The sequence below is a fragment of the Saccopteryx bilineata genome, chromosome X, assembly GCF_036850765.1.
Source record: "Saccopteryx bilineata isolate mSacBil1 chromosome X, mSacBil1_pri_phased_curated, whole genome shotgun sequence".
NCBI lineage: Eukaryota > Metazoa > Chordata > Mammalia > Chiroptera > Emballonuridae > Saccopteryx > Saccopteryx bilineata.
The window spans coordinates 77120101-77142129 of NC_089502.1; the positions used below are offsets into that span (position 1 = coordinate 77120101).

The 22029-nt window shown below is 40.1% G+C and overlaps 1 protein-coding gene across 3 annotated transcripts in view; it reads left to right on the top strand.

The window, feature by feature from the left end:
* Positions 1–22029, top strand: part of OGT (O-linked N-acetylglucosamine (GlcNAc) transferase) — a 53858-nt gene that overhangs the window by 15201 nt on the left and 16628 nt on the right. For all 3 annotated transcript variants that reach the window (XM_066250369.1, XM_066250370.1, XM_066250371.1), the window contains exons 5-19: positions 719–835; positions 3641–3720; positions 4282–4477; positions 4736–4876; positions 5469–5569; positions 5704–5857; positions 5948–6049; positions 7153–7332; positions 8234–8392; positions 8546–8635; positions 13342–13467; positions 14522–14692; positions 14794–14910; positions 15001–15171; positions 17445–17597. In XM_066250369.1, the coding sequence (XP_066106466.1) occupies positions 719–835; positions 3641–3720; positions 4282–4477; positions 4736–4876; positions 5469–5569; positions 5704–5857; positions 5948–6049; positions 7153–7332; positions 8234–8392; positions 8546–8635; positions 13342–13467; positions 14522–14692; positions 14794–14910; positions 15001–15171; positions 17445–17597 (2058 nt within the window). The remainder of the gene's footprint in view (positions 1–718; positions 836–3640; positions 3721–4281; positions 4478–4735; positions 4877–5468; positions 5570–5703; positions 5858–5947; positions 6050–7152; positions 7333–8233; positions 8393–8545; positions 8636–13341; positions 13468–14521; positions 14693–14793; positions 14911–15000; positions 15172–17444; positions 17598–22029) is intronic.

Consider the following 22029-nt stretch of genomic DNA (forward strand, 5'->3'; position numbering starts at 1 on the left):
CATCGCAAGGCTGTAACTTACACCCTAGGTTTATATCTGACTTGGCAGAAAAGCATTTTTCTACTCAGTAGCATAGTTTTGCTGTTAGAGAGGATCATTATTGTTTAGAGCAGCATTTCCTAAAATGTGTTTCATAGTATTCTAATAAAATAAAATGCCCAATGAAAGAAGAGGTCCATGGTCAACTGAGATCAGGGAGCCCTGTATAAACTATCAAAGGGTTAGGGAATCCTATAGTAAAGAAAGCTGTTTTTCAAGTGTATTTGATCATGAAATCCTTTTTTTCCAGTGGTACCTAGTAGTAACACCTTGGAGAACACACTTTGGGAAACTGGGCTTGGTGGGTGGGGTGGGCAAACTTGGCCTTAAGTGACCCTTGAAAATATAACGAATGCTTAGGTATTTAGGTAAGAGAGGTCTAGCGTAGTCTTAAGGGACTGACTGACGTCTCAGGGTTAGTCATTGATCGGCATAACTGAACATGGTGGTTTGCACCTGGGTTCTGGTGGCGCAGGCGCAGGAGCAGCCAGCTGTGGCAGCGCATTAGTTTTGGCGCAAGCGAGCCTATGCTGCAGGGTCACTTTTGGCTGTTCAGAGAAGGAATAATGATATCAACTTCTTCCCCCTCCCCCAATCTTTTTTTTCCCCTTTACAAATTTTCCCCTTTCCCTTCACCTTCTTCCCCTCCCATCTTCTTCTTTCATTAACCCCTCTAAAGGCATGTTATTTGAAAGCAATTGAGACTCAACCGAACTTTGCAGTAGCTTGGAGTAATCTTGGCTGTGTTTTCAATGCACAAGGGGAAATTTGGCTTGCAATTCATCACTTTGAAAAGGTTAGTCGTTAAATGAATGATTGGTATTTATGAAGTGCTTGTGTGCAAGATGTTTTACTAGAACTAAATACTGGGCCTTAACCAGTCACACAGTATCTTTGTTTCTCTGAGAGTATTATAGCTTTGTCTGGGTGGTGTATGGCAGTTTCCAGTTTTGTGTTGAAAATATATTTTAGTAATAAAAAAACAACAGGCAGTTTTACTGTAAAGAAGCAGAGCTTCTTGGTGAAAAGGCTCATTCCAGATCTGGAGCACAGCATGTACAAAATTAATCTGGAGTGCCTTGAGAGAGGAGGAGACAGAGGGAAACAGACAGGAAGGGAGAGATATGAGAAGCATCAACTTGTAATTGCACTACTTTAGTTGTTCATTGACTACTTCTCATATGTGCCTTAACCGGGGGGCTATAGCCCAGCCAGTGACCCCTTGCTCAAATCATGGACATTGGGCTTAAACCAGCGACCATGTGGTCATCTCAGTGATCCCATGCTCAAGCTGGTGAGCCTGTGCTCAAGCAAGGGACCTTGGGATTTTGAACCTAGGACCTCAGTGTCCCAGGTTGATGCTCCATCTACTGCGCCACCACCAGTCAAGAAGGAAGCTTTGATATACTATTTTGTGTCAAAAAAGAGGCAACTGGAAGAGGCTTCCATTGGCTGAAGATGAGACTTGAGCATCAGTAGAAAAAATAACTGAAATATTGAAACTCATTTAAATCTATGAATTGATAATTATACTCAGAAGGAATTCATTGGTCACCTTTGGAAGATAAGGAGCAACTTATTTTGAAAACTGGTTGAAAAGGGAAGAATAAAGCATATGTCCTTCCTCCCTTGTATGAACCGGATCTCAGGGAAACACAGTAGTTGGTAGGGGGAACTTTTTATAGAAGTATTCCAGCTAATAATTGAAGAAGGGATGATATAAAGTATCACCACATTTATCATGACTGGTGGTGGCGCAGCAGATGGAGCATCAACCTGGGACACTGAGGTCCTAGGTTCAAAATCCCAAGGTCCCTTGCTTGAGCACAGGCTCACCAGCTTGAGCATGGGATACATTTAGGAATTCATCAGTGGTACAGAAAGAGACAATCAGACATTGTTACCTTGTAATAGAAGTAAACAATTCCACCAGGGAAGTAGTCTTGCAAAATTGAGAAAAATCTGATTAAGCTTGTAGTTCTAACTACCAGGAAATACATGGAATGGCGAAACATGTTAAACGACACTGTAGGGATGCGATCAGCAAAATTCAATCCATGGGATGCTGTATAGGACAGTGATCTGATTTCTTCAACAAGTTACAGGAATAAAAATGGAGATTTAAATTAAACCTTTTTAAAAAAAAATTATTGATTTTACATGGAGAGGAGCTGGGGGGGAACGTGAAGTTACTGCTTCACTCTTAGCTGTTGATTGGTTGCTTGTGGTATGTGCCTTGACCAGGCAAGCCCAGGGTTCCGATCTGGCGATCTCCGCTTTTTAGGTCAATGCTTTATCCACTGCACCACTACAGGGCAGGCTAAATTAAACCTTTAATTTAAAAGATTAAAAGAAACTGAGAAAGTCATGTTGACAAATCAGATGCGTCTTACTTGGATCCTGAATCAAAATTGTTAAGGAATTGTACCACTGAATGGGTATTTGATATTAAGGAATTGCTATCAGTTTTGTAGGTATGATATTGGTATTGCGGTTATGTTGGGAGGAAAAAGTATTCTGTCTAGTCCCAGAACTACATTTTGAAATACTTTTAGATGGACTGATATGTTTGGGGTTAGCTTCAGAGTGGGAAGAGGGGAGTTAGGTTTGAATAGGGACCAAGTAAGATGGAACATGATTAATTGTTGAAGCTGTATAATGGAGACCCCGGAGGGTTTATTATGTTCTGCTTTTGTGTATGTTCGAACTTGTTCATAATAAAAAGTTAAGACGGTTTGGGGGTGGACAGCTCTCACTTTATACAATCTAAGTTAAGTTCATCACACTGTCTTGACTATAGAGTTGCCATCTACGTGAAGAAGAAGTGTTCTTTATGAATCTTTAATGTATTCACAGTTACTTACTACCTTTACCTTTTCAGTTTTCAGTTAAGATTTGCAGTTATTACACCTCTCTTGCTCAGTGATTGCCTACCTTGCTTGCATACGAGGAGCTTATAAAAGATATGGATGTCCTGACCCCATCTTCAGAGGGTCTGATTTAACTGGCCTGTGATGAAGCCCAGGCACCTTTTAGGAGGTGAATTCTTAATTCAGTGCCAGGGTTGAGAATCACTGCTCTAGATATATCTGGCATATTTTATGACAACTGCAGAACTGTCTGGATGAAACCATTTAATGGTTAGTTTCTCCTTGAAGTCATGTATCTTACTGAGTACACAAATAACCACGTAGCTTACTAAGGTCTTACTGAGTATATAGTTGTAGTTATTGAGGTATGTGTATTTTTCAATTAGAGTTTGCTACTTCTTCCTGCCATTATTTTTTAGAAGAATTGGGCTGATTAATTGTTAATAAAATGAGGCCAACTATTAGAAGGATTCAGCTCAATGAAATTAAAGCTTTTTCCCTTCAGGACACATTTTGCTCTTATATTACATGAGAATTTATTTTGATTGATATTTGTGAATAGTGAATAATGAGTAGGCACTAAAATATTTGGGTTTTAAAGATGAAAGCAGTAAGATTTAATGTTCTAGAAAATGTAATTGGAGGTCTAAAATGATCTCAATAAAAAATTATAATTGGGAAGTTGATCTGAAATCCTAACTAGCTCTAAGTAACTGTCTTGTAACTTTCAGGCTGTCACCCTTGATCCCAATTTTCTGGATGCGTATATCAATTTAGGAAATGTATTGAAAGAGGCACGGATTTTTGACAGGTGAGCAAATGTTCTATTTGATAATTTTCTTGAGTCTTTGTTGTATTGATAATTGAGAGCTTAGACTGAAATTATGACTATGGCCCATTGAAATATATTTTCCTTTCCTAGTATAGATGTGTTGCTTTTCCCTAATCAGGTCTGCTTTATTACCTTTTATTTATAGGTATTGTTGCCTGAATTTATTGTTGGCTTTTCAAAAAGCCATTATCCTTCTTTTGGACTTTAACTGAAATTTTACTTATATAAAAATGTTGAAATGATTATTTTTTAGACTAACTTAATTCCTTTGATCTGATTCAGAAAGCTAAGTTAATCCTATTAACTTTTTTTGTTGTTGTCAAAGGAAAGCCTATTTCTCATGTGGGAATAGAAAACATTTCAGTGTAAATAATATATTTTATAAAGGTGCAATTTTGATTCGAGGTTGATTATCCTAGAGCATGAATTAATTGTAACTAATTACAATAATTGTTATACTTAGGTATAGCATAGCATGAATTAATTGTAACAAAGCATCCATTGAAAGTCACATTCTGTGTGTGTGTGTTTTTATTCCAGAGCTGTGGCAGCTTACCTTCGTGCTCTAAGCTTGAGTCCAAATCATGCAGTGGTGCACGGCAACCTGGCTTGTGTATACTATGAGCAAGGCCTAATAGATCTGGCAATAGACACCTACAGGCGAGCTATTGAACTGCAACCACATTTCCCTGATGCTTACTGCAACCTAGCCAATGCTCTCAAAGAGAAGGGCAGTGTAAGGGCTTTTATTTGGTCTATTTCTTTGTTACCTGGTATGGTTGAAAAAGTCTTTTTCTTTGTGCATGTTGTATTAAGTATTGAGGTGGTAAATTGTTTTCCTTCGGAGTTTTGGTTGAGAGGAAGAATAGCAAAAACAACTAGTTTTGGGAATCTTACTAGTGATTCGGCTTAACTAAGCAATTGTTACAATACTAGCAGCGGTGGTGCTGTGATTCTTCTGTATTGGTTTTGAATAGTTTGCTTTGTTTTTTAGGTCGCTGAAGCAGAAGATTGTTACAATACAGCTCTCCGGCTGTGTCCCACCCATGCAGACTCACTGAATAACCTAGCCAATATCAAACGAGAACAGGGAAACATTGAAGAGGCAGTTCGCTTGTATCGTAAAGCATTGGAAGTATGTTGAGGGTGGTGCGGCTGGGTATTTTATCTATGTGATAGCAGAAGGAGACCAGTTAAGTTTGTCATGTTAAGCACCTCTTTAGTAATAATAGTGATTGACTCATTCATCGAAACAGTAATTGAATAGCTAAGGTACGAGTGAGGTCCTATGTTACATTTAAGAAAATCCCTGCATTGAGTTTATTATTTTATGGGTAGATGAGATCTGCACAGAAATATTGAGCAGTAAACTACAGTTCAAGAGAAGTTACCAATAATTATTAATTTCAGTACCTGGTGGCTGTAATGGTGGTTCGTAGGTGTGGTGGGAGTTTGGAAGCGAGAGATTTCCAAAGGGAAAGATGCTGTAATTTAGATCAGCATAAACGAAGATGAAGAAAGGTCTGTCTCATTACGTTTTGAAACAAAGAGAGGTATAAGGTAAAGGAAGAGGTAGAATTTAAGCTTCTCAGCCTTGAAGGATGAGTAGGCTTGGAGAAGGTGGAGAGCAGTGTAGAGATGTAATAGTACTTGAGCAAAGTGCTTGTGGTAGGTCATCACAACTGCTTTAGCAGGTTTTTTGAACCTCAATTTTCTTGACTCTACAGGTCTTCCCAGAGTTTGCTGCTGCCCATTCAAATTTAGCAAGTGTTCTGCAGCAGCAGGGAAAACTTCAGGAAGCTTTGATGCATTATAAGGAGGCTATTCGGTAAGAGACTCAGAGCCTTCTTCTTTTTAACTTTTTAACTTTTGAAATATTTGGCATTGGCCATGTGCTAAAATGACTTTCAGGGCTTAAAGGTTTTTGTGCCCGGTCAATAAAATCGTCACCCTCTCCTTCAGAATCAGTCCCACCTTTGCCGATGCCTACTCGAACATGGGGAACACACTGAAGGAGATGCAGGACGTCCAGGGAGCCTTGCAGTGCTACACCCGCGCCATTCAGATTAACCCTGCGTTTGCAGACGCCCACAGCAATCTGGCTTCTATTCACAAGGTACTCCTGCTCATTGTAATCTGTGCCTCTCAGCATTTCATGTTGGAGTTTAGGAACAATTTTAACAATTCCATTCTCTTTTATTTCCAGGATTCAGGGAATATTCCAGAAGCAATAGCTTCTTACCGTACTGCTCTGAAACTTAAACCTGATTTCCCTGATGCTTATTGCAACTTGGCGCATTGCCTACAGGTAAAGAATAACAGGGCAGTGATTGGCTCTCCATGTTGTAACCACTTTTGCATTGTTACGTGCTGTGTTAATCAAAACCTGCCTGAAGACATTTATTTTCCATTGATTTGAGAGGGAGGAAGGGAGGGAGAGAGAGAGAGAGAGAGAAAAGCTTCAATTTGCTGTTCACTTAGTTGTTCCATTTAGTTGTGCACTTCTTTTTTTGTATTTTTCTGAAGCTGGAAACGGGGAGAGACAGTCAGACAGACTCCCACATGCACCTGACCGGGATCCACCCGGCACGCCCACCAGGGGTGAAGCTCTGCCCACCAGGGGGCGATGCTCTGCCCCTCTGGGGCGTCGCTCTGCTGCTACCATAGCCACTCTAGCGTCTGAGGCAGAGGCCAAGGAGCCATCCCCAGCGCCCGGGCCATCTTTTGCTCCAATGGAGCCTTGGCTGCGGGAGGGGAAGAGAGAGACAGAGAGGAATGGGGAGGGGTGTGGAGAAGCAAATGGGCGCTTCTCCTATGTGCCCTGGCCGGGAATCGAACCTGGGTCCCCCGCACGCCAGGCCGACGCTCTACCGCTGAGCCAACTGGCCAGGGCCTAGTTGTGCACTTCTTGGTTGCCTCATATGTGCCCCAACAGGGGATTGAGCCTGTGACCTTGGCAGGCCAGGATGACACTGTCCATGGAGTCATGCAGCCGGTACAAAGAGAGGAGGGGAGATAGTGACACCTACTTCTGCATGAGCCCTGACTGGGATCCACCCAGCAACTCCTGTCTTGGATTGATGCTCGAATCAGTCAAGCTATTTTTAGCACCTGAGACTGATGCTTAGACCAACTGAGCTAGCCTCAGTGCCGGCCAACACTCGAACCATTCAAGCCACTGGCTGTGAGGGGAACAGGAAGAAAAGAGGGAGGTGGAGGGGGAGAGAAGCTTCTTTTGTGTGCCCTGACTAGGAATTGAATCTAGAATGTCTGTGTTGGGCCAACGCTATCCACTGACCAGGGCCAAGACAGTCTTTCTTTAATTGATTATCTGATTGACATTACTTGAGGCCAAGGACATAAAATTTAAAAATCCTACGTAACTTCTTCTTTTCTTTTTGCCTCCTCTAGATTGTCTGTGATTGGACAGACTATGATGAGCGAATGAAGAAGTTGGTCAGCATTGTGGCCGACCAGTTAGAGAAGAATAGGCTGCCTTCTGTGCATCCTCATCATAGTATGCTGTATCCTCTTTCTCACGGGTTCAGAAAGGCTATTGCTGAGAGGCATGGGAACCTCTGCTTGGATAAGGTGCGAGTCTTCTGTTTTCATCTTTTTGTCATAAAGTAAAACAAGTACAGAAACTACATGAATCGCATGTGTTGCTTGGTGAGTTAACATAAGTAGAGCGCAGCTCAAGTCGAGAGATGAAACTTGGTCAGCCCCGTCCCAGAAGCTCCTTCCATTGTGTCCTGTTTCAGCTAGAGCCCAGTCTGTCCCATAAGGTCGAGGGATTTGGTGGGCTGGGTAAAAAAGGTGAAGGGGTTAAGTAAAAACAGCCATACTCATAGACAGACAACAGTATGGTGATCCCTAGAGGGTAACGGGGTGGGGGGAGGGAGAAGAGGGTATGGAGGGGATAAATGGTGAGGGAAGGAGACCTGATTTGGGGTGGTGAGCACACAGTACAGTGGACAGATGACGTGTGCACACTTGACATCTATGTCATTTTATTAACCAGTGTCACCCCAATAAATTCAATAAAAATGAAAACAAAACCATAATGTTTAATAAAGTGTTGATAGTTTATACTCACTTTTGAGAATTAGAGCTCTACATACTTGATCAAAGCTGGGAATTTGCTTGGCAGAATATATTGGGCTGCGAGGAGTAATTCTTCATTTTCTTAATGCTTTCCTACAGAATTTTCTAACATGCAGTTTGTCATGCTCTTTCTACACTGCCTCCTTCCTACGAGTTTTAGATTTGTTTGGGCTGTTATCTGAGGGAAGAGGTGAAAGTATGAAGCATATCATATAAACTCCTAAGGCTGCATTGACCTGCCTATGAATTAAATGAAGTATTTTGGGCAAACTGTTCCCAACAGGAGTGAGGTGCAGGTTTGGTGGTGTGTTTTTAGAGTCATTTTTTTCCAGATGAAAATTGACGTCTAGACTCAACCTGACTAACAAGCATTGGGTTCCATTGCTAGATCAATGTCCTTCATAAGCCACCATATGAACATCCAAAGGACTTGAAGCTCAGCGATGGTCGACTGCGTGTAGGATATGTGAGTTCTGACTTTGGGAATCATCCTACTTCTCACCTTATGCAGTCTATTCCAGGCATGCACAATCCTGATAAGTTCGAGGTAAGATTAATGTTTCCCTGGAGTCACTGTTTTTGTTTATAAAACAAATCAAACCCACAGCAGTGGCTTTATTGTTGCAATTAGGTGTCACACTCAGTGTCTTTTTGGAAACGTGAGCCAAGGTTATGAAATGCACTGTGTGCTGCCTTTTAGGTATTCTGTTACGCCCTGAGCCCAGATGATGGCACAAACTTCCGAGTCAAGGTGATGGCGGAAGCCAATCATTTTATTGATCTTTCTCAGGTGGGTGAAGCGGTTACACTTCCAACTTTTTGTTTTAAGCAAATAGTAAAACTATTGGCATATAGCTTGCATTTTTCAGGACGGGCATTTAACCTCAGTTACTGCTTATGGGCAATTGTTTCAATCTTATTTCCTTGATTGTTTACATTTATAATCGGCCTGGATTTTGCTGAGGTTGCAAATGACATAAAAATGGTATCCTTGTGCTTAGATATACATTTTTATGGCGATAGAGCCAGCACTGTGACAGTAGATAGTTAATATGAACTGAATAAATGGAACAAATAGTGGCTTGCAGAATAAATAGGTCATTTAAAAATGGTTCTTTTATTTTCATGGGACTTGGCCTTTTATTACTTTTATTTCTATACTTGCTCTTTCCTCCTGGAGCATAAGCTTTATGAAAAATTGATTGAAACCTGTGAGGGAATTAATTTGCTGAGGTATAGAGTTATTTTTTTTATAGACTCTGTTGGCCACTTTGGTGACTAATAGGGATATGCAATGTATGGTAAGTATATCTAGTAATTCATATATGAGTCTTTGAGGTCTTAGCAGGCAGAGTGTGAGACTTGTCACTTAATACATAATAGGTACTAGCACCTTTTGCAATGTAGCTGTTGCTTCGCCAGTATACCTGACCATTTTTGATGTAAGGCTGGACTCTTTGTGACTGGGAATCATACATACTGCCCTCTGCCTCTGAGGTATTCAAGGGCTCACTGCTCATTCACTGAAGTCAAAACTTTAAAGCATGGCATTCACAACCTAAGTTTGACTACAACCTTGTTTGCCAATACTTTTCACCCACCATTCACCATCATGTATACCCTATAACAGATGCCCCACTAGGGGTGATGCTCTACTCATCTGGGGCCCTTGCTCTGTTGCAATCGGAGCCATTTTTCCAGCTCCTGAGGTCGAGGCCATGGAGCTATCCTCAGTGCCCGAGGCCAACTCGCTCAAGCCAATAGAGCCATGGCTGCAGAATGGGAAGAGAGAGAAAGGGGGGTGAAGCAGATGGTCGCTTCTCCTTTTGTACCCTGACTGGAAATCAAACCCTCTGTACGATTGTCCCTTGAACAACATAGGGATGTCGACCCTTGTGCAGTTGAAAACCCATGTGTAACTTTTGAGTCCCCAAAAGCTTAAATACTAATAGCCTACTCTTGACTGGAAGCCTTATTATACAGAAAAAGTCAATTAACATATTTTGTATGTCATATGTTTTATATACTGTATTCTTTCAATAAAGTAAGCTAGAGAAAAGAAAATGTTAAGTCATAATGGAGAGAAAATCCATTTATAGTCTTTAACTGTAGTTATCAATTCTGTAACATTGTCTGTTTACAAAATGAATCATCTGCCAGTACCTACATTAGTATTGTTTTATATGATGCAAAACACTGTTTTATGTGTTGGACATCAAAAATGAGAAGAGAATGTGAAAAAGAAACACATTTATTTACAGGTGCAATGATTCATGTATTGCTGATGAAGAAGCATCCATACAATTGCTTTGTGATAGCCTAGCCTATACATTCATGACTGAGTCATAAAATTTTTGTGGCTCGCAGTGTTAGTCATATTCATAATAGTATTGGGAACATTGTTACATTTTTTAAAAAAAAACCCACTTAAATTGTGATTATAGGCTGGTAGGCATACTGTACGGTAATGTAATTCTTTGAAAGTAAAGTTATGTAATAATAAGAGAACTAATACGTTCTCAATGTTAACTAGTTCTCACCTTGTCCCTGTTTAAGGATAGGCTGTCCATTTCCGTACAAGTCTTGCACACGATGTGCTACACTGATGAATACATAGGCGATCATGATGACACAAAAATGTCTCATCCAGTTCTTGCCATCATTAACTGTACAGCAAGATAATTTACTAGTGAGTGGATGTGAGTCATCCTCATAGTCACATTGAGTAGGCGGAGAGAGGGTGGATTGGTTTTGTTGTCTCTGATGGTAGAAGTGGAAGGGGTGGCAGGAGAGGCAGGCATAATCGTAATGTTTCAGAAATACATTTCTAAATTCTGCCTGCAGTTTCTGTTTTTTCCTTTCTCGAAAGACATTTTAAACAGTGGTACCAGCCTCCTTCCACTGTTTGCTTTAGTCTTAGTGCCCATGTTTTAGAAAGGCTCGTGTCTTAAAAGAAGTCAAAAGCAATCTTGAATAGTCGGAACCCTTCTGCCTGAGTGCCTGGTGCCGGCTTGTCTTCTGGACTGCTTCTGGATCGTCATCCATGTTGTCTGGCACTGGCCTGGAAGCACTGGTCTCCACAGGTCAGCTTCTGTTCATTCCTCTGATGTGGTGCCTGCTAGTGGTTCAGTTTCTTTGCTTTTTTTTTTTTTTCATTTTTATGAAGCTGGAAACGGGGAGAGACAGTCAGACAGACTCCCGCATGCGCCCGACCGGGATCCACCCGGCACGACGCTCTGCCCACCAGGGGGCGATGCTCTGCCCATCCTGGGCGTCGCCATGTTGCGACCAGAGCCACTCTAGCGCCTGAGGTAGAGGCCACAGAGCCATCCCCAGCGCCCGGGCCATCTTTGCTCCAATGGAGCCTTGGCTGCGGGAGGGGAAGAGAGAGACAGAGAGGAAAGCGCGGCGGAGGGGTGGAGAAGCAAATGGGCGCTTCTCCTGTGTGCCCTGGCCGGGAATCGAACCCGGGTCCTCCGCACACTAGGCCGACGCTCTACCGCTGAGCTAACCGGCCAGGGCGGTTCAGTTTCTCTAAGACCCTTATCTTCAAACCCTTCAGACTGCCCCCTCTGCCCCAGTCTTTTTTGCCAACGTCCACAATCCCTTTCTTGGCTCTGTTGTGAGTCCTGTGGAGTCATGCACAACAACTGGACACAGTTTTCTCTGGCAGGAATTTATTGTTTCAGGCTTGATGGCTTTCTCAGCTTTTCTATAACAATGGCAAATCTTTCCATAGGGTACCATGTGTAATGAACCTTAAAGGCCCTTATTAATCTTTTATTTAGAGGCTGAATTAGAGACATTGTGTATGAGGCAAGTAATCCATTTTGACTCCTTTGGTGTCAAACTCGTGGGGTTCTGGGTGGGCCAGGGGCATTGTCCAATATCAAAAGAACCTAACAGGCAGTCCTTACTGACAGGGTACTTAGGGTTCCATTGTTCAGGTCTTCCTGTTATAAAACCAAGACTGGCAGCCGAGCCGGTGTTTATCTTTTTCTTGCAGGGCTGGGGGTGTGGAGGGGGGTGAGCAGCTGTATAGAGAAGGGCGGTCCTGATCGTGAGCACAGCTGCATTTGCACGGAAGTTAGCCTGTCCCGTCCTGCCTTAAGTCCTGGTGCTCACTTCTCTTCCTTACTGATAAATGTCCTTTGTGGCACCCCCCCCAATAGTGTACTTTTATCTGCATTAAAAACCTGTTGGGGCACATGTCCTTCCTCCGCATGATTTTAATGGTGTCTGGGAACTTGTCTGCTGACTCTTGGTTGACAGAAGCTACTTCTGTTGTCTTGACATGTTTAAACCAAACCGCTTTCTAAAATCAAACCATCCTTTGCTAGTCTTAAAATGTTCAACTTTAGATCCTTAACCTTTCTTTTGCTTCAAGTTGTCATATAATGACTTTGCTTTTTCTCAAATCATATTCGAGTCTATAAGTATGTTTTTCTTACAGCAGTCGGGCACCCACATAAAAGCGGCTTTTTCAATATGAGATAGAAAGATACTTCACCAAAGTGCAAGGTTTTTGAGCCTGCTGGCATTGCTGCAAAGATACTTCATGAATTTTCTTTCTTTTTTATAATGGTCCTTATGTTGTATTCATTTATCTCAAAATGGCAGGCAGTCTTGCTCTAGACCTCAGTCTGTGTGGCACATACCAAACAATTTAACTTTTTCTTGTAGTGTCATGACTTTTCTCTGCTTCTTGGGAGTATTTTCAGCATCACTAGTGGCACTTTCTATGGGTCCCATGGTGTTACTCAAGGTTTACTGTATTGCACTAAACATGATGAAAAGTACACGAGAACTGTAAGAGGTCACTTTGGACTGCTGTATGCAGTTGACTTGGGGAGGTGAGCTGCTCACGCAGAGATGATTAGCATCACACAGCACTCAACAGTGAGCTCACAAGAACAATGGGAGGTGACTATGAAATCATTATAGTAGTACAGTATGTACTGCAGTTAATTCTATGCAGTTATTTAATACCACATCTTTGTCTACATTTCTCTCAACTGCAGATGGAGTCTTGTATGATGTATAGGTGTGTAAGTTTTGATGACTTTTAACTTTTACAATAGATTTGTGTACTTTTTATGGTAGTAAGTAATAAACGACTAGCATCTATATGTATTTTACACATTCACAGCATAACTAACTTTTTCTTAATGTTTTTCAGTAGTTCTAGGCTGTGATTTGTCTGTAAGTTTTTCCAAGTTGTCACAAATCTCTAAAAAAACTTTCCTCTTGTTTATTGGAAAAAAACCTGTGTATAAGAGTACCCAACTGTTCAAACCCGTGTTGCTCAAGGGTCAGATATATTATGTTTCTGTAATGCTTTGGGTCCATTTTAATGACAACCATAATTTTATCCTGCATTAATATAATTTGTGTTCTTACCAGTTTTGCATCTGTGGATCTGATTTCTGTTTAATGCCATTTAAACTAATTGAATTAGTCTGAGGTTATATATGAGTTTTTTTTTTTATTCCATAGATTCCGTGCAATGGAAAAGCGGCTGATCGCATCCATCAGGATGGTATACACATCCTTGTAAATATGAATGGTTATACCAAGGGTGCTCGAAATGAACTCTTTGCTCTCAGGCCAGCTCCAATTCAGGTAAAGGACTTAGTAATCACTCACATCTCTGACTGGGTAGCTCAGATGCTTAGAGCATTGTCCTGGTGTGCCAAGGTTGCAGGTTTAGTCCCTCGTCAGGGCACTTAGAAGAATCAGCCTATGAATGCATAAATAGGTAGAACAACAAATCATTGTTTTTCTCTCTTACTCCCTCCCTTTCTCTCTCTCCCTCCCCTTCCTTTCTCTCTCTCCCTCCCCTTCCTCTCCTTCACTGCCTCCTCCCTCCCTTCTCTGTCTCTCTAAAAACTAATAAAATAAAGAAAAAGCTCAACAAGAAAACAAACCACCCATTTTTAAAAAAATGTGCCAAAGGTTTGAACAATTTCACGGAGATACATGCATGGAAAATTAGCACATAAAAAATGTTCATCATGATATTAGAATGGCTGTAACAAATGAGAGGGACTGAAACTCTCATACACATGCTGCTAGGGATGCCAAAAAATAATTAAAATAAATAATTGGCTCTCTCCCGGGGAGCACACCCATCCCTCCCCCCACCCCTCCCCCCAGGTTCGATTCTCTCTTTCTCCTTCTCTGAAGCTCCCCTTCTTATGTTTATGTAACTTGTTTTGTTTCCTAAAGCCCATTTCTTCTACCTCTGTGACTTTCTAAATAAACTTTCTCTTATAAAAAAAATTACAATGTCTATTGGGCTAAAAAGGCAGTGATGTGCTTTTTTTCCCCTTGGGTTACCTGGTGTTGGGAACAATAGAGCAGACATACCTGACTTAAGGAAATAAAGTATATAGTTCTGGAAATGAACAGCAACAGAGCATTTTGAGTGTAGAACACAGTACCCACAGTACATGTAAGTGGAAACGTGCATCCCATAGTTGGGTATAAATAGTTGTTCTGTCTTGTCTTGAATTGGGAAAACATTTCAGCACTTCTGTTAGTCTAAAATACGATTTTATTGCTCTCTTAGCTAACAAAAGTCAGTTCTCCTTGTTTGCTTATTTAATTTTGGACTCTGGATAAAGGTTCTTATTCTGTTTTTGGTCTGTTTTTATTTTCTTTCTTTTTCTTTCAGGCAATGTGGCTGGGATATCCTGGGACTAGTGGGGCACTCTTCATGGATTATATCATCACTGATCAGGAAACTTCACCAGCTGAAGTTGCTGAGCAGTATTCTGAGAAACTGGCTTATATGCCGCATACTTTCTTTATTGGTGATCATGCGAATATGTTTCCTCATCTCAAGGTGGGTAGGAAAACACTGCAAAGAACTGTAGTCATTTCTTTTCTTGCTATTGTCCCTGTGCACCCTAAAAGACATGACTGAAAATTTTTTTTCCCAATTAGAAAAAAGCAGTCATCGATTTTAAGTCCAATGGGCACATTTATGACAATCGGATTGTTCTGAACGGCATCGACCTCAAAGCATTTCTTGATAGTTTACCAGATGTGAAAATTGTTAAGGTCAGAACCTGGTCAATATTGTCATTGAAATAAAGTTATTTACATTTGGAATCTTTTCCCTAATGATGCATTTTGTGCCATTTTTTAAAGATGAAATGTCCTGATGGAGGAGACAATGCAGACAGCAGTAATACAGCTCTTAACATGCCCGTCATTCCTATGAATACTATTGCAGAAGCAGTTATTGAAATGATTAACAGAGGCCAAATTCAGATAACAATTAACGGATTCAGTATTAGCAACGGACTGGCAACTACCCAGGTGAGAAGAGAATAATAGAGCATAATATGTACCACCAAGTATACATTCATCTCCTTGAAATCTCAAAATAACTAGCAGGTAAGCCTAAAGGATCCCTGTTTTATAGATGAGGGAATGAGTCTAGTGGAAATTGGCCTTCTGTACAGGTTTGTCTGATTTTAAGTCTGGAATCAGCCAGCAGGTTACATAAGTGAGAGTCCACTGTGTTTATATCTTGTTACTCTCTGCTGTGGCTTTACTCTTTTTTGTCTTTAAGTGAGAGGAGGGGAGATAGACACACTCCTGCATGCACCCTGATCGGATTCCACCCAGGAACCCCTGTCTGGGGATGATGCTCAAAGTAACCAAGTTATCCTCAGTGCCTGGGGCCTATGCTCGAGAGGGGAAGAGAGAGAGAAGAGGAAGAAGGAGGGCTGAAGAGAAGCAGATGGTTGCTTTTTATGTGTGCCCTGACTAGAGATCAAATCCAGGACATCCCCATGCTGGGCGATGCTCTATCCCCTGACCTAACTGGCCAGGGTCAGCTTTACTCTTAACAATGATAAACTTAGTTCTGTGACTAATTCAACCTTCCCTTAGTTAATGCTTACTCATCTCTAAGATTTTCAGTTCAGGGAGCTCCTCCCAAGAATCTGTTCCTCCTTATTGTTATATTTCTTAGGATAAATATCCAGAAGAGAATGCTAGGTCATATGATAGTTCTATTTTTAATATTTGGAGGATCCTGATACTGTTTTCCACTGTGGCTGCACCAGTCTGCATTCCCACCAGCAGTGCACGAGGGCTCCCTTTTCTCCACATCCTCTCCAGCACTTGTTGAGTTATTGACGATAGCCATTCTGACAGGTGTGAGGTGATACCTCACTGTGTTTTTAATTTGGATTTCCCTGATACCATTGTGTACTGTTACTTCTGTAATACTTGTATTACAGGGATATATCTTAAAATAAAGCACAACACATTATAATTCCCTAGTTTTTATTTTCCACTGAATTGAGGATGTGTGTTTTAGCCACAATAATATAATATGTGCTCAATAAATGTACTATATGCATAGTGGAATAAGTGATTATGTAGCTCTGTCAAGAGATCATAAGGCAAATATATCTTTGACCTCTTAGCAGCTGGAAATTTTATTTGTACATTATATACTAAGGGTGCTCAAAATGAACTCTATGCTCACAGGCCAGCTCCTTAATAGGAGGTAAAGGAGTTAATAATAATTGCTCACTGTTGAGTTGTGGGCTAAAAAGACTCATGTTCTTTTCCCCTCTGATTACTTGGCATTTGAAACAATAGAGCAGGCATGCTTTATATAAAAAATATAGTTTTTGCTGACCAGAAGGTGATGTATTGGATAGAGCATTGGACTGGGACGCAGAGGACCCAGGTTTGAAACCCTGAGGTCGCCGGCTTGAGTGCGAGCTCATCCGGCTTGAGTGTGGGGTCGCTGGCTTGAGCCAAAGGTTGCTGGCTTGAGCAAAGGGTTACTTGCTCTGCTGTAACCCCCTGGTCAAGGCACATATGAGAAAGCAATGAATGAACAACTAAGGTGCTGCAATGCAGAATTGATGCTTCTCATCCCTCTCCCTTCCTGTCTGTCTGTCCCTATCTGTTCCTCTCTCTGTCTCTGTCACAGAATATATATTGTATACATATATTTCTTAAAATGCACAGTGACAGAGAATTTTGAGTGTCAAACACAATGCCTGTATGTATGAAGTGGTCTTACATAAAAAGAATAAGGTACATAACAATGAGGTAGTACTCAGATGTGGGAATTACAAGATAAGATTGTAATTGGATACATAGATGTTCAATAATAGTGATGCTCAATGTGTGGAGAGACAGTAGAGAATGTTTGAAAGAATAATTGAATTGTTTAGCCTTGAAGGGTATGTGTGATTTAGAAAAGAGGACATTTTTTTTCATTCATGAATAAAAGATTGAGCAAAACTTTGCTATTGGATTCATACGATTTTGAAGATAAACTTTGACCAGAGTGAGAAGTTTCATAGTGCAGTGTTCCCCAACCCCCAAATTAAGATAATGCTGTCATTTTTTCCTTTTTAACTTAATATGTCATGAATATTTTCTCTTTTTGTGATTTTAAATTTGAGACCCATTTATATTGTCATTATTACATTAAAATATATATACAAAGAGCTAAGGGTAATCACTCACTGACATGACACTTAAGGGTTTTATACCGTTTTGCATCTTAAGGATTCTTCACTTTGACTTGAACCATCATCTTCTTTTTCTTGCTCTAGATTAACAATAAGGCCGCCACTGGAGAGGAGGTCCCTCGTACCGTTATTGTAACCACGCGTTCTCAGTATGGGTTACCAGAAGATGCCGTTGTGTATTGTAACTTTAATCAGCTATATAAAATTGACCCTTCTACTCTGCAGATGTGGGCAAATGTGAGTATATACAGACTTGTTATTAGTGTCTAGAGACTGGTAAGGATGCAGTATACAGGTCGTCTTGCTTGAGGCTGCCTTCCACCCCCATTCGTAAGCTGCTGTGCACATTTCTTCTTTCTTTAAAATTATTTTCCAATTACAGTTGACGTATGATGTTATATTTCAGATTTACAACATAGTGGTTAGACATTTATATACCTTAAAAATGAGTGCCCTGATTGGTCTAGTACTTGTTTCACAGCGTACGTAGTTACTACGATACTGACCTACATTCTGTGTGCTGTGCTTTCTATTTCTAGCCCATGACTATTTTGTAGCTGGCAATTTGCACTTAATTCCTTTCACAACTTTCTCACCAATTCCCCCAACTGCCTTCCAATCATCTCACTTAGCAACTAGGTCTAGCCATGGTGTCACAAATGGTAAGATTTCATTCCTCTTAATTTTTATTTTTATTTTTTTATTCATTTTAATTTATTGTGTTTACATAGATTCTAGTGTTGCCCCGAATGCATCCCCCCTTCCCTGTATTCCCCTCAACATCTCCCTTATCCCCCTCTCCCCTTCCCTTCAGGTTTATCCCATCCTATCATCCCCTTTCCCTCTGTCCTCTTTTCCTCTGGTCCCTTTGATCCCTCCTCTGTCTCAGTTCCGTTCCTCAGTTCACATTGTTCATTGGATTCCTCAAATGAGTGAGGTCATATGATATTTTTCTTTTTCTGCCTGGCTTATTTCACTTAATAGTTTCCAGGTCCATCCATGTTGTCACAAAAGGGAAGATTTCCTTCTTTTTCGTGGCCCCATAGTATTCCATTGCATATATGTACCACTGCTTTTTAATCTACTTGTCCACTGACGGACAGTTGGGCTGATTCCACATCTTCGCTATTGTGAACAATGCCAGAAACATGGGGGTGCATTTCTCTTTTTGAGTCAGTGATAATGGTCTTCTTGGGATATATTCCTAAAAGTGGGATGGCTGGGTCAAAAGACAGTTCCATTTTTAATTTTTTGAGGAATCTCCGTACTGTTTTCCACAGTGGCTGCATCAGTCTGCATTCCCACCAGCAGTGTAGGAGGGTTCCCTTTTCTCCACATCCTCGCCAGCACTTATTCTGTGTTGTTTTGTTGATGAGCACCATTCTGACAGATGTGAGGTGATATCTCATTGTGATTTTAATTTGCATTTCTCTAGTGATTAGTATTGTTGACCATTTTTTCATATGCCTATTGGTCATCTCTGTGTCCTCTTTGGAGAAGTGTCTGTTCATTTCTTTTGCCCACTTTTTGATTGGATTGTTTATCTTCCTGGTATTGAGTTTCACAAGTTCTTTATAAATTTTGGTTATTTACCCCTTATCAGATGTATTGTCGAATATGTTATCCCGTTGTGTAGTTTGTCTTTTTATTCTGTTATTATCTTTACTTGTGCAAAAGCTTATTAGTTTGATATAGTCCCATTTGTTTATCCTGTCTTGTATTTCACTTGCCCGTGGAGATAAATTGGCAGATATATTGCTGCGAGAGATGTCGGAGAGCTTACTGCCTATATTTTCTTCTAAGATGCTTATGGTTTCACGGCTTACATTTAAGTCTTTTATCCATTTTGAGTTTATTTTTGTAATGGTGTTAAGTTGGTGGTCTAGTTTCACTTTTTTGCAGGTAGCTTTTCAATTTTCCCAACACCATTTGTTGAAGAGGCTGTCTTTACTCTATTTTATGCTCTTACCTCCTTTATTAAATATCAGTTGTCCATAAAGGTGTGGGTTTATTTCTGGGTTCTCTGTTCTGTTCCATGATCTATATGCCTGTTCTTATGCCAGTACCAGGCTGTTTTGAGTACAATGGCCTTGTAGTATAATTTGATATCAGGAAGTGTGATACCTCTCACTTGATTCTTCCTTTTCAAGATTGCTGAGGCTATTCGTGTTCTCTTTTGGTTCCATATAAAGTTTTGGAATATGTGTTCTATGTCTTTGAAGTATGTCATTGGTATTGCATTGAATTTATAAATTGCTTTGGGTAATATGGACATTTTAATGGTTTATTCTTCCTATCCATGAACACGGTATATGCTTCCACTTGTTTGTATCTTCCTTGATATGTTTTATCAATGTTTTATAATTTTCCAAGTATAAGTCTTTAATCTCCTTGGTTAAATTTACTTCTAGGTACTTTATTTTTTTGTTTGCAATAGTGAAGGGGATTGTTTCCTTAATTTCTCTTTCTGACAGTACATTGTTGGTGTATAAAAATGCCTCTTGATTTCTGAGTATTAATTTTATATCCTGTCACCTTTCTGAATTCCTTGATCAGGTCCAGTAGTTTTTTGACTGAGACTTTAGGGTTTTCTATAAGGTCTACCGGAAAGTTCTGTCCGTTTCTTTCACAACAAGTTTCAACACGTAAGCACATGTTTATTTGGCGCATGTGTGCCTCTCTTTTTTTATCACTTAATGTATACATACTGACGTAGCAAATTAACTAAAATAAATTGATTGATTGATTCACGTTAGTCTTATGTGTGAACCGATAGTGTACCCATGGCTACTGATAAAGTTCATTTACGCCACTGTAATTTTTACGAATTTCAACAAGGAAGAAATGCTACAGAAGCATGTCTGTCGCATCCACCATATTCCCCGGACTTAGCACCCTCCGACTATCACTTGTTTTTGTCCTTATAAAATTTTTTGAAGGGCAAAAAATTCAAAAAGGAAGATATCAAACAAGCAGTGTTTCAATTTTTCACATCAAAAGATAAAACATTTTTCAAAAATGGAATAAACAAATTGCCCTCACGCTGACAAGAAATCATTAATAATAATGGCAATTATATTATTTAATAAAGTTTATTGATGGTAAGAAAAATTTGTATTTTGTTTTATTCAAAAAACGGACAGAACTTTCCGGTAGACCTTATATATATAATGTATCATCTACAAATAATGATAGTTTTACGACTTCTTTTCAATTTGGATGCCTTTTATTTCTTCTTGTTGTTTGATTGCTATGGCTAGGACTTCCAGAACTATGTTGAATAACAGTGGTGAAAAGGGGCACCCCTTTTCTTGAATTGTTCCTGATCTTAAGGGGATTGCTTTTAATTTTTGCCCATTGAGTATGATGTTGGCTGTGGGTTTGTCATAGATGGCCTTTATCATGTTGAAGTATGTTCCCTGTATTCCCACTTTGCTGAGAGTTTGTTTTTTGTTTCAGAGACAGAGAGAGCCAGAAAGAGGGACAGATAGGGACAGACAGGAAGGGAGAGAGATGAGAAACATCAGTTCTTCATTGCGGTTCCCCAGCTGTTTGTTCATTGATTGATTTCTCATATGTGCCTTGACTGGGAGGCTACAGTAGACTGAGTGACCCTTATTTCAAGCCAGCGACCTTGGGCTCAAGCCGGTGAGTCTTGCTCAAACCCGATGAGCTTGCGCTAAAGGTGTAGACCTCGGGATCTCGAACCTGGGTCCTCCGTGTCCCAGTCTGATGCTCTATCTACTGCGCCACCACCTGGTCAGGCTGCTGAGAGTTTTGATCATGAATGGGTGCTGGATTTTATCAAATGCTTTTCCTGCATCTATTGAAATTATCATGTGGTTTTTCTCTTTCCTTTTGTTTATGTGATCAATCACATTGATTGATTTACAAATATTGTACCAGCCTTGCCTCCCCAGAATAAATCCCACTTGATCATGATGTATGATTTTTTTTCTTATATTGCTGGATCCAGTTTACTAATATTTTGTTGAGGATTTTGGCATCTAAATTCATCAGTGTTATTGGCCTATAATTTTTTTTCTTTGTGTTGTCTTTGCCTGGTTTTGGAATCAGAATTATGCTCACCTCATAAAAGAATCTTGGAAGTCTTCCTTCCTCTTGAATTTTTTTAATTAGCTTGAGAAGGATAGGAGTTACTTCTTTGAATATTTGGTAGAATTCACTTATGAAGCTATCAGGCTCAGGACTTTTCTTTGTTGGGAGCTTTCTGATCTCTTTTGTTGTAATTGGTCTATTTAGGTTTTTTGATTCTTCCAGATTGATTTTTGAAAGATTATGTTTCAGGGAATTTGTCCATTTCACCTAGGTTGTCTAATCTTTTGGCATACAGTTCTTCATAATATTTCCTTACAGACCTTTGTATTTCTGTTGTGTCAGTTGTTATTTCTCCACTCTTATTTCTAATTTTATTTATTTGAGTGCTCTCTCTTTTTTTTCTTGGTGAGTCTGGTTAAAGGTTCATCGATCTTGTCTACCTTTTCAAAGAACCAGCTCTTGGTTTCATTGATACTTGGTATTTTTTTTAGCCTCTGTCATTTATTTCCACTCTCATTTTTATTATTTCCTTCCTTTTACTACTTTTGGGCTTTACTTGCTGTTCTTTTTCTAGTTCCTTTAGATGCAGTGCTAAGTTGTTTATTTGATC